The sequence below is a fragment of the Triticum urartu genome, chromosome 4 (genome assembly GCF_003073215.2).
Source record: "Triticum urartu cultivar G1812 chromosome 4, Tu2.1, whole genome shotgun sequence".
Classification (NCBI taxonomy): Eukaryota; Viridiplantae; Streptophyta; class Magnoliopsida; order Poales; family Poaceae; genus Triticum; species Triticum urartu.
In genome coordinates, this window is record NC_053025.1 from 91,468,909 (window position 1) to 91,480,866 (window position 11,958).

At 44.7% G+C, this 11,958-nt stretch overlaps 1 protein-coding gene and 1 long non-coding RNA gene across 7 annotated transcripts; one reads left to right on the plus strand and one right to left on the minus strand.

Moving 5' to 3' along the window:
• Nucleotides 1-623: 623 nt before the first annotated feature.
• LOC125550845 lies at nucleotides 624-4,262 on the minus strand. The gene is made up of 4 exons (XM_048713955.1): nucleotides 3,836-4,262; nucleotides 1,627-3,412; nucleotides 1,417-1,535; nucleotides 624-1,307 (listed from the first exon to the last, which is right to left on the minus strand). The coding sequence occupies exons 2-4, from the start codon at nucleotides 3,398-3,400 to the stop codon at nucleotides 885-887; spliced, it is 2,316 nt and encodes a 771-aa protein (XP_048569912.1). The 5' UTR covers nucleotides 3,401-3,412; nucleotides 3,836-4,262; the 3' UTR covers nucleotides 624-884.
• A 1,482-nt stretch (nucleotides 4,263-5,744) lies between these two features.
• Nucleotides 5,745-10,467, plus strand: LOC125550846. 6 transcript variants are annotated; one of them, XR_007301949.1, is made up of 7 exons: nucleotides 5,745-6,122; nucleotides 6,197-6,367; nucleotides 6,502-7,215; nucleotides 8,254-8,365; nucleotides 9,583-9,599; nucleotides 9,946-10,074; nucleotides 10,172-10,467. It is a non-coding gene; the product is annotated as an uncharacterized LOC125550846 (long non-coding RNA). The 6 variants fall into 6 exon arrangements; XR_007301946.1 differs by lacking the exon at nucleotides 9,583-9,599 and having other exon boundaries at nucleotides 5,747-6,122; nucleotides 6,502-6,990; nucleotides 7,100-7,215; XR_007301948.1 differs by lacking the exon at nucleotides 9,583-9,599 and having other exon boundaries at nucleotides 5,746-6,122; nucleotides 6,202-6,367.
• The last annotated feature ends 1,491 nt before the right edge of the window (nucleotides 10,468-11,958 follow it).

Genomic DNA, 11,958 nt, shown 5'->3' on the forward strand with positions numbered 1-11,958 from the left:
ATGATGCTCCAAGCAAAACACATATCATGTGGTGAATAAAAATATAGTTCCAAGTAAAGTTACCGATGAACGAAGATGAAAGAGGGGATGCCTTCCAGGGCATCCCCAAGCTTAGGCTCTTGGTTTTCCTTGAATATTACCTTGGGGTGCTGTTGGGGATATAACTATCAGGTATGACCCGCCCAGGAAGGGACGGGTCAACCACAATGGCGGTTCATCCATGAAGCCCAAGAGTATACCAGATGGCGGTTCGTAGATAGGCCGGTAAGAGGCCCAAGCCCAGAGACGGCTTAAGGCCCGTAAGTGTAAACCGCCATGTACGAGTAGACTTGTAATATAAGCAAGATTTTAAATAGCGGATAGCGGGGTGATAGCGGATTGAGGTCGGCGTAGCGGAATACGGATAGCGGGTGATATTGCGGACGCTATGCGCCCGCATAGCGCTTTTGTAAAAGCACTTGCAAATTACATATTATTATGTATATTTCTAATCAGTTGAAAACAATATGACACTTGAATTGAATAATTGGTCCATCAGAAAATATTCAACCATGTAAGTAGTAACCATGCAACCATGTAAGCACTTGAATTGAACATAATTATGCAAATAGGCAACCATATCATGATATCAAACAACAACCACCAGCATATTTGGTTCATAGGCACTCATCGTCAAATAAATAAGTTCAGACTTTGTAGTCTACATCCATCAAGCCATGACCTAATTACCATCCATCCATCACAGAATGAAAAACAGAAATGAGTGCATGACACATTAACAAAGTTGACAAGTGACAACAAGAGTGCACGACACCGTCAGGCCACGACCATCACGCAAAATAAAAACAGATTCAAGTCAGATCATGTAAGAAGCAAGATTCAAGTCATTCACCATCCTCTTCATCTTCAACAGTCAGATCGATGTCCACTTCTTGGTCTTCATCATTGTCCTCCTCAGCTTCTTGGTTCTCATCCTCTTCTTCCATTTCCTCTTCTTCTGCCACTTCCTCCTCATCTTCAACATCTTGATTTGTACGAGCTCTTTTGCCTCTAGTTCTTGAAGCTACAGATTTTTGTTTCCCCTTTGAATTGATGTCAATTTCAGCTTCATCTTCAGATGACTCATCATCTTGTAGTAGCTCTTCATCCAACATCCACTCATTTGGTGGCTCATCTTCAATGTATTTTGCAAGTAGTGGGTCCCTTTCCCTCTCAGAGTACTTGGAGTCCAGCCTCTTGTTGAACATCACATAAACAAGATCATTTAACTTCTTCTGGCCTAGTCTGGTCCTCTTCTTTGAATGTACCTAAAACACAAATACAATAGTACATTCCATTTAGTAATTCACATGATGCAAACAAAAAATGGTAAGAAACTAAGCAATTGAGGAATAGCTTAATTGGGGATGTTATTACCCTCTGAAATGCAGACCAATTTCTTTCACATGCCGAAGAACTGCAAGTTAAGCTCAAGATTCTAATAGCCATCTTCTTCAAGTCCTTTGCAAAAGTTCCATGCACGGTCCACCATCTTGCTGCAAACAAGTAAGTCAAACAAATAAATAAGTACATCACTACCAGGTTGCAACATTCAGGAAAGACTCTCACAAGTTCTAGAATTCTTACCAGGAGTGATAGTTGCTACTTTGCGTTGTCTAATGGCCATGTCAGTTCCAAATGAATCTATGGCTTCAGTATAATAACTAAGCTGGGAGACAATATTGTCTTGCACCTCTATGTTATTTTTGTACATAACAGATGCACACTCTATGACTGCTTCCATGAAATCTTCTTCAGCCATTTCACTCTGTCTATCATAGTAGAAGAAAGGGTTCAAAAAATAACCAGCTTTGTGCAGTGCTGTTTTCATCTTGTTATCCCACCTTCTATCTATGATCTCCCAAATAGGACCATATTTTCTCTCAACATGGTTGAGCCGGACTGCTATTTCCTGCTTTACTTGGAGAAGATCACCATATAAGAACCCCATGGCTGGAGTGTCTCCATCAACCCGCCTAAGCACATTGGCAAGTGGCTCAAAATAATTCACTAGCAGGTTTATCTTGGCCCAAAACTTATTGTCCATTACGAGCTTGTACACACGTTTGCCCAATGGCTTCTTAGCATAACTACTGCCAGCCCAATCATTTGATGCAAACATTAGCTTCAGCTGCTTCCTCTTCCCATACAAACTCTTCAAGTTCAAGTAGTGACTTGCAAATCGAGTAGCACCAGCTCTGACTAAATCACCTTTGGCATACTTGCGAAGAATAGCCAACAATCTAGTGTGTGCATAAAAGAAATTTGTGATGGTCTTACCATTGGTAATTGTTGAGCTGACTATGGGTATATTTCCAATGTCTTGGAGCATTAGGTTGATTGTGTGGGCCGCACATGAGGTCCAGAATATTTGAGGATGCTTCTGCTTAAGTAATTTGGCTGCTGCAATATTGTTACTTGCATTGTCCGTGACTACTTGAACAATCTTTTCAGCACCAATTTCAGAAATGCAAGACATGACCAAGCTGAAGATGAACTTGGCATCGTGAACCTCCATTGAAGCTTCAATGGCACGGAGGAAACACACGCCTCTAGAAGAATGGGCAACCAAATTCATTAAGCTCCTTCCTCTTCGATCTGTCCAAGCATCAGTCATTATAGAGCATCCAGTAGCAACCCATGCCTCCTTTTGGACCTTCAACATTTCATCTACCTTGCTAACTTGTATCTTCAACAAAGGATTGGCAAGCTGATAAGGTGTCGGTGGCTTCAATCCTGGACCAAACTGTCCAATTGCTTCCACCATTCGAGCAAATGATTTAAGACTAGCAAGATTATGTGCAAGGGCACCCTCAATGAAGAACTCGCAGATATAATCATAAGTTGTCTTTGCTTCTTTGATCTTGTAATGAACATTCATCGTTGTTTGTTTCCCTGCTCCTGGCCGTGCACGATACCTGTCCATTGGACCCTTGATCATAGGCTTCTTAGGAAGTTGAGAGCTTCCACTTGCTGCAGGAGAAAACTCAACAATTTCACAATCTTCATCCTCATTCCCACCCTGATCATACATCCCTCTGACCTCCTCTCGCGGCGCCAACATTTTGTTTAGTGATTTATCCTTCTTTTTATCATTCTCAGCTATCAATGCACTCATTTGCTCTCTAACATGATCAGGAACCTGCGTGCAAGGTACACAGTCCTTTCTCAGTCCAGCCAAGTGCTTCTTAAATCTTGTAATGCCACCATTATAAAAGTTCAAGCAATATTTGCACCCAACTCTGTTCTTGGTCCTAAACTCATCAGTAATTGGTAAAGCATGCTCCCAGGCTGCATCTTTTCTTGTTCTACCAGTTGTGGTTGCTGCTGTAGACGAAGCCCCTGATCCGGCTGAAGACATTGTGCTAGTAGCCTACAACTGCAGGAAAAGAAACAAACATAAGCTATTAATTTGACTGAATTACCAGTGCAGATCATGCATGATGGATAGTTGATTTGTTGAATTACAAACCTGTGCAAGTCTATCGCTATAAACTGAATTTATAAACATAAATTTAACAGTATAAATAAAATGCAGAGACTGTACTGAGTATAGTACTATTGTGCTAATTTATCATTATCAGACTAAACTTTGTGCATCTGGTGCTTCAGTACTTGTTCTAGCTGAGAGAACTAGTAACTAGTAAGTGGTTAGTGCCGCAGTGAGCAGTGGCCTATGTACTGACGTACTATTCTATACTTGTATGCTCTAAGCCCCTTGCTCCCCGCCCAATTTCATCTACGTACTAAACTATGCATCGATTTGTGTATATGAAAAGCAGAGAAAAACCAATACCTTGACTCTGAACCGTGGTTAGAGCTGCCCGATTGGAGTAGAGCAGAGCAGCCAGACGTAAGGAGCAGAGCACGAGCAGTACGGCGTGGAGGCGTGGAGCAGGAAGGGGACTGCCTCGTCGCTGGTCACCGTCCTACTGCGGATCTGCGTCGAGCAGGAAGGGGACTCCCTCTGTCGCTGTCGTCGGAGATGGCCCGTCGTCGACCCAGGGAAGTGCATCGAGTAGGAAGTGGCCGCCCAGCCGGCTGCCGCCTCAACAAACGGGAAGGGAGCAGGGGCTATGGGGGTTGAGCCATCGGCCGTCCGGCCTCCGCCCGTCTGGCGTTAGCTGTGCTGCCGCTGGGGAGCTGCCGCCCGCCAGCCGCCAACCAAAAAGAAGGGGAACGAGAGGAGTGCTTTGATTTAGGGTTAGGGCTTGCCCGGTTCAGTGCGCGTCTCAGATTTATACCAGGTACAAGTCCGCTATGACCGCAACCAACGCCACCTAAATGTACGCTATTGCGCTCTGACAGCCGCTATAGCGGCCGCATCATGCCAAACACGCTATTTCCTAGCGCAGCGTTTGACTTGTAGCGGCTAGGACACGCTACCGCAATAGCGTTCATAGCGCCCGCTATTTAAAACCTTGAATATAAGGCATGTAAGATATGTCACCGAGCCGGACACGTTGTATGAGCCGGTCGGGACTCTGTAGGCCGCAGGGCGTCAACCCGTGTACATAAGGGGACGACCCGGCAGCGGCTTAAGGGCAAGAAACATCAGATCGAGAGCCAGGCAAAGCATGTTTGCTCCCTGGTAATCGAAACCCTAGCAATACCACCTCAAATTGGAGTGGGCCTTTACCTTCACCGCAAGGGGCCTAACCAGTATAAACTCTCCGTGTCCTTTATCCCGTTTAACCCCTTTAAGCTAACCTCGTCGCGATGGCTCCACAACTAAGTGAGTTCTTAAAGGGCAGCTTCGAAGGGCTCAAGGGATACGCTGTGGGCCGGATGACCAAGAGTCGTCGCGGCAAGCTCTACATCAACGATGCAGGCTGGGGCCCCGAGGCCGGCTCAATTGAGTACGAGCACTGGGTCCCCTTCGGCGGAATCCATGTCTTCATCGACAAGATTGGCGAGACAGGCCCTGAGCCGGACATCTACACCGACATCATCGAGACAGGTCAGCGTGCACGATGTCGTGGTTCTAAGTCTGACAGTAGAATGGGGGGTAGGAATGTAGAGGCAAGATCCTAACTATGAAGGAATTGTACACGCGAGTTTTACAAGTTCAGGCCCTTCTTGAAGGAAGTAACATCCCTACGTCTCGGAGCCCAGAGACGGTCGACTGGATATATGCGTGTGAATTACAGGGGGTGCGAACCCTTATCCCAAAGGAGGAGGTGGCTTATATAGAATGCGCTAGGACCCCAGCTCCCCTCCGTTACACAGGGTTCAATTGAACATATAAACACCGCTATGCAACCCGCATAGCGGAGGCACGTGCCAGCGCAAGCAACTTTGGGTCGCTCGATCTACCTGCGTGTAAAGTTTTTCGTACTTTTCATCTGCTTGACAAACATCTGACCATCACTTTTGCCTCACATGACCTGGTTTCAGTTTTGGCGGATGACGGTTGGGCCATCCTTTGTCGCGGGACCGACTATCCAGTGTGCATTACATGGCTCGTTCAGGTGCATGTTCGGTTTGTGCTGCGGTAAAAGGTGGATGGGCAGCGATCGTGGTGGGCTCGAGCGCTTGTCTCTTGCACATCGTCAACTATGGGCTGCTGGTTCGTGTTACAGTTGATGACAGGTGGGTCAATATGTAGCGCGGGCCCGCCGTTTCAGTCACCGCATGCGTGTGCGTGTGTGTTAGGCTGGAAAAGAGGGGGATAGAGCGATCGTGGGCTGCTGGCGGTCCAGCCTGGGATGGAGAGTCAGGACCAATCCTCTCCCCGAAACCTAGCGCACTCGGCCAATCCTCTCCGTCCTTCGAGCCCTCTTCTTCTCTTTCCGCGCCGTCTCGTCTTCCCTGCTCTCGCACCACCGCCTTCTCTCCCGGCGCTCAAGGTGCAACAACAAGGGCACGTTCTCCATCCAGCCGGAGCCGGGTAGGGTGCAGGTCGTCGGCATCACGCGCCGTGTCCCATGATTCTGGATCTGGCGCATATCTTCGTCAGGAGACTAGGAGCAGTAGTGAGGGCAGCAGAGGAACCCATCCTGAACGAGCCCCGCTCCGGCGTTTGCCCGCAAAGGAGAGGGCGAGGATGGTTCCCAGTTCGTGGAGGAGACGAACGGGCACAGGTGAGCTCTTTCTTCATCGTTTACTTATCTTCGCGTAGTAACCTGAGCTCATCCCTTGATTCGTGGGAGATCAGGGCAGGCATGTCTTCATGGTGCTTGCGGAGGAGCAGGGCCGCTAAGGAAAAGTGGTGGTGGGGGAGGAGGACGCCCTTGTCCTCGGTGTTCGGGCAGCCATGGCTGACGCTAGAGCCGTTGGCTGGCCTTGAAATTGTCCGTTGTCGGCGTCCTCGTCATCCAACCACCAGGTCCTCGATCCATCTGCGACCGTACATCTGCGGCCATACGGTCGCCGCCTACTTCCACCCCCCTCCTGTTGCTTTATTCCTGATTTTCTCATGCGGTGCTCGCTTTTGTTTCCCTCTTGTGTTCATCATCTCAGAAATTTGGTGGCACTGGATCCTGCGGGAGGAGGTCCCTGAGGCATTTGATTCTTGTGGGATTCCCGCACATCTTGTTGGATCAGCAACAAGTGGCTGGGCCTCTACATTATTCATAAAATCTATTTTTATCTTTCATTTATTTGTCTAATTTCTGTGCCCGTGTCCTCGCCTCTGTTCGGCTCTTGTTGAAGTTCCAACGAATTTCTGTGCTACCTAAGAAGTACTAATGCTCATATATTACAATTTGCCATCCACAGCTTTCAGTCACGGGATCTTGAGAAAAGCAGTTTAGGCATTTTGCTTGTGTCAACTATACGAAATCTGCAAAGTCTTTTTTGTGTGCAGAAAATTTCACACTCTGCATTACTTGCAAAAGATGCTGATTTTGATCTTAACAATTATAGTTGTTGTTCAAGCAGTAGAAGATCTGGCAACCTCACGGCCATCTCATTCGAAATTGAAGTCCTATCCTCAAAGTTTAGCTAAGTGTATTATTTATTTTCTGGTTTAAATTATTTTCCTCATGTGACACAAAAGGCTTGGAGCCTTCTTTTAACTCGCACTTCTATGCTAACCGAATTTATTTCTGGCTGTCAGAAGAGTTCGGAGCGAAGCTGGCCAGCATCTTCGCATGTGACACAAAAATTGTTGTTCAAGCACACAACTGCTGTATTTTGTAAATCGTGACGTGTTCATATGATTTTTTACTGAAGGTATTAGTTTTTTTCCAAACCTTTTTGTCTAATCAGCTTTGCTACTTTAAATTTTTGTTAGCAAGACATGTTCATGGTTCTATTTGCTGTCTACTCTTACTAAAAGTTCAAACACTTGTGTTAGTATGAATGATCTCTCACTACTTTAAGTTTTTGTTATGGTGTTGTGTGCTGTTTCATGATTTAAACATGCAAAATGTCTGGTTTGCATATTTGTGCCTAGCCCTGTTACCAGCAGTGTATTTTTTGCCGAAAGAAAGATAACAGCGCTTTGTTTCTTTAACTTCTCGACTGTGTCTAATTTCTGGTAAAAGAGAGAGAATTTGAGAGAGACAGACAACCTGAAGAGCTTTGAACAGCTTTGAACGTTCGAGTGTGCAACCTCCTCTCTGTTGCTGTTGCGTAGCTGGCAGCAGTGTGTGGCTGCTGCCGACATAAGTGCAGTTTACTCTAGGTTTGGTGATGGTTTTGAAAAACACCTGTCAAGGAATTTAGTAGCATTGTGGGACGATAAACCAAAATTTTCTGTTTTCTGTGCTCACAGAGTAAGAATATGCCTGCAAGTTCTTTTCCCTAGGATGTAATTTCTTTTGCTGAGATAGGTTAAGCCTGGGTCGAGGTGGCTGCTGTGTGCTGGTTGCCCAATACTTGTTTGTTGTAATGCCTTACTCAGTGAGATTTTTTTCTTGTTGCCTATATTCAGAGGTTCTGCTTGAAGATTCTCTAATCACTTCCTTTGAATTTTTTTGCTAAGATCTGCTTCCAGTTCACTTCAACGTTACTAGACTTAAAATGTACTATCTAGCATACTAGCACATGTGTAGATGATGCCTCCTTTTATCTTTAAATTTATGGCAAATGGTGTTTTCCCCATCGTTATGTTGAACGAAAGTGATGTTCTGTTGTAATATTCAAAACTATATCTCTTTGTTTGCAGTATCTTGGAAGGGGGCAATATTTTGATACTTGCTTTCTAGGAATTCACTTTCTTTGCCTAGAACTTGTGATTTATGGCTGATGTCAATTCCACCTCTGTAGGTGCTTGTCAATTATAGGTGAAAAACTTGGCATGGAGGCGCATAGGATTGCTGCTTCTGTTTTTGGATTGGCCCTTGCGAGGGAGACCGAAGCAAACTCCAGCAGGTTTCAGGTGTGCATCCTCTATTCCTGGTGTTTGTTTCCCTACCTGACCTTGAGAATTGTACATTTTGGTAAATATAGTTAGTTAGTTTACTGTCAGTTGCGATAGTCAGAGCACGTACAAGTTTGGTTTTATGTAGGTTAGCAGATGTCATTCAGTAATCAGTGAAAATTAGGCCTGAAGAAAGTCTGCCTCCCTATTTTGTGCACATAAATGCTTAACGTAGTGTGACCAAATTAAGTAAACTTATACAATAATAAGCTTCTTCATTGTTACGCTTGTTGAAACTAAACTACTGCTGTATCGGTTGTTCTTTTGCATTTTTCCTCTGTGAAGATATGTATTAATGGACAAACAGTGCGTACATGTTAGCCTTATGTCCGTGATGGCCGTATTAGCATGCCTAGCTGCCAAGTATAAATAGTATGTGCGTCACTCAGAACTAGAGCATCCCGGTGGAATATGGATGAGGTAAGAATTGGGAAATTTCTGTCATATTTGATTGATCTTAGAAAAACTGATCTCCTACAGTGTAGAGTGAATCTCACTAAATAAAACCCTTCTGTAAAATATGTCCACATGTAACAAATATTGCAGTTTAACCTCACCATAATAATTAACAACAACTGTGAACTTCAAGGGACAATTATTACTACAGTTTTTGTACACCTGAGATTTTTTGTTGTGATCTTTGTTTGGAAAGGGGAAAAGGCCTATCTAAAGATTCGGGTCAAAGGCTGATCCACTGTGTTTCTATGATTATGGATTTCTAAAATTCATTTACGTAACAATGGAACTATGTAGTGCAATCTTCTGTAGTTTACTACACCTTACCTGCCTCCTTCCCTGTACAAATGTTGCAAGTCTTTTAGAGATCTCCACTTAGTGCAAACGCCTGGTGACTAATTTCCTTTTGCATTGCATACTTTTGAGTAACACAGCGGTTGTTGTAGCTTTTGTATCTCTTTTTCTGTAAATATGGACCCCCCTGCTCTAGAGGAGTACGATTTGTACACATTACTCTATTTTTCTAATGAGTGTATGTGGATGCATAAAAATAGTTGAGGAGCAATTTCTATTCTCTATTTCTTTAGTGAGTTTATGTGGATGCGTAAAAACAGTTCTCTATTTTCTTTCATGGATATATGTTGATGCATGGAAAACGTATATGGTGCGTCTCATTTCTGCTCATCCTGATCTAACCAAATTGACCCCATGGATTTGAGGTTGCCTTGCCTGTCAGGTTTGGACATGTCCTTATTTGTACTAAATCACTAAAGTAAACTGTATAAAAAAAGACCCCCCTTTCCAACAACTTAATTATTTATTATTGTATAAAAAAAGACCCCCCCTTTCCAACAACTTAATTATTTATTATTAGAGCGAGCAACGACATGTTATCATACTCGGTATCCCGTGAACAGTACTTTAGTTAGATTGACATATAATCTTTGGTATATATCATTTTTGCCTACATCTTGCTTATTTTGAATAATAAGGCCTATGAGTCCTAAGTAAGTGTGATAAGCAAGCCCTGCACTTCTATTTACTATTATCCGCCAACTGAATTTCTGATAATGGCGTTTCAGGGATAATACAACCAATCCAACTACCACCTTTGGTGTGCTTTTTGGATGGACTAATCTGAAGATGCTGACTAGCTTGCACCACCATCATATAGTCACGAAGCAAGGGCAAGGATTATAGGGAAAATAAAGGTACAATGCTCCCAATATATTTTACTTTCTTGGTGAAGTTTTGCTTCTTGCACAAGAAAGTAACACCATCATTATACCTAATGCTCTTTTTTTTCAGGCAATTCACCATCCGGAGGAAATGCCAACTAATACATTTTTGTACTTCCTCTATTACTATTGTCTGTTTGAACTCTTGTAGTAGGGCTCGGACTTTCAAAGTTATTAGGCCTGTGGACATGTTTTTATTTTAGTTTGTACAGTTTTGTGTTCTTTTGGCTTCAGGTTGGTGCTGCACAGAAAGTGCAGTACACTCAGGTGATGCATGAAACAAACTGCAGACCTAGCATAGTTTTTGTATTTGGATTTTGTAACTAAGGTGATGCTTTTATGTTAAAATGCTTGTTTGTTCTCTAAGTAAGCTGACAACGGGTGCTAGCAATAATACAAACATATCAACAATTCTAAGGAAGTGCATATGTCAGGATGCATAGCATATATATATGAACTCTAAATCATCTGTGATTTAATTGGAAAATACTCTAAAGCATCTGAAACATCTAAAGGCAATCACTAAACTAAGTATTTTATACTACAATCTAACCAACTCGATGGAGTACCCCAATGTTGAATCACTCAGCTAAGTATCAACACTGCCCTCAAGACTTGGTTATTAGCATAGTAGCAACGAGCTAACAAAATTTCTATAGATTCAGTAACCACCGAAGGAAGTTAGTTTTACCTGAGCAGAAACGGCGGCTGCAGTGGTGATGTACTCAGTGGTGGAGCTACTTTGGGGCCAACCTGTGCTTTGGCCCGCCCATCTCAGGCAGAACACTGCCCAGCTAGCCTGCTAACTGACTTGCCCATCTCTTTTCTATGCTTTTTTCTTTAGAATGTCCCGCCCAACTAATCTAATGAAGCTTTGCCACTGGATGTACTCCATCTTGATGTGCGCCTGCATGACGTCCTGCGACATCACGGTGAAGCGGCGCTTCATCACCGGCCACACGCCTTGCAGTTCCCCATCTTCTCCTGGGATCACGGCGAAGCGGCGCTTCACCGCCGGCCACACGCCTTGCAGTTCCCCATCTTCTCCCGGGGATCTGCTCGGTCCATGAGGGGAACGGCGGCACGTGAGAGCAGGGGAACGACGACACGCGAGAGCAGCTGCTACAGCCTTGGCCAGGGCCTAGGCGCGTTGTAGTCTGGCAGCACTGGCCGCAGCTGCTCCCTCATGTTGCTGGCCACGACCACGACCCCTTACGGGGGACCTCACCTTGTGGAATCCTCTCTCATGGAGCTCAGCTGAGTGAAATAATGGCAGCTAGAAGTGTCCGCCGGATAAGGCAAGGGAAAGCAATTCTTTATAGTAAAGTAAAGGAAAACGCTTGGCTCAAAAATGTGTTATTCGGTGGTGGGGTCCAAGACATGTGTTTCTCCGCGACTGGACCTGCATGATAGAATTAAAAATTTGCCACAGGGGCAGTAGAGTCATTTCGCATGGTCAAAATAGGCATAACAAATACAAAATGACTAGTAATTAAAAGATGCATATATTGTCTATAGAAAAAGGAAAAGCAGGGCAAATCATCTAACCGAATGTAAAGAGGAGCAAATCATAAGTGCCCAATGTAGGGCAGAGTAGCAGGACGTAGCGTAAATCGCATGGACGGCGAAGCAGCGCCCCAAGCAACAGCCATGGAACCAACACCGACAGCCGAAACGACACAACGGCGGGGATCCTCCAACCACAGCAAGGAACCGAGGCGTGCCTAGCCCCCCCCCCCCCCCCCCCCCCCAAATCCAGCAATGTCCTCTATCCAGAGCTACGCCGAGTCGCTAACCCCATTGAGAGGACACACACACACACCCCAAACCACACACACCGACACACAGGTTTGGACC

Coding starts and splice junctions, on each gene's coding strand:
- LOC125550845 (XM_048713955.1), bottom strand. CDS start 3,400: ATGTCTTCAGCCGGATCAGGGGCTTCGTCTACAGCAGCAACCACAACT. Junction 1,536..1,626: donor AGTAGCAACTATCACTCCTG/GTAAGAATTCTA, acceptor ACTTGTTTGCAG/CAAGATGGTGGACCGTGCAT. Junction 1,308..1,416: donor ATTGGTCTGCATTTCAGAGG/GTAATAACATCC, acceptor TTTGTGTTTTAG/GTACATTCAAAGAAGAGGAC.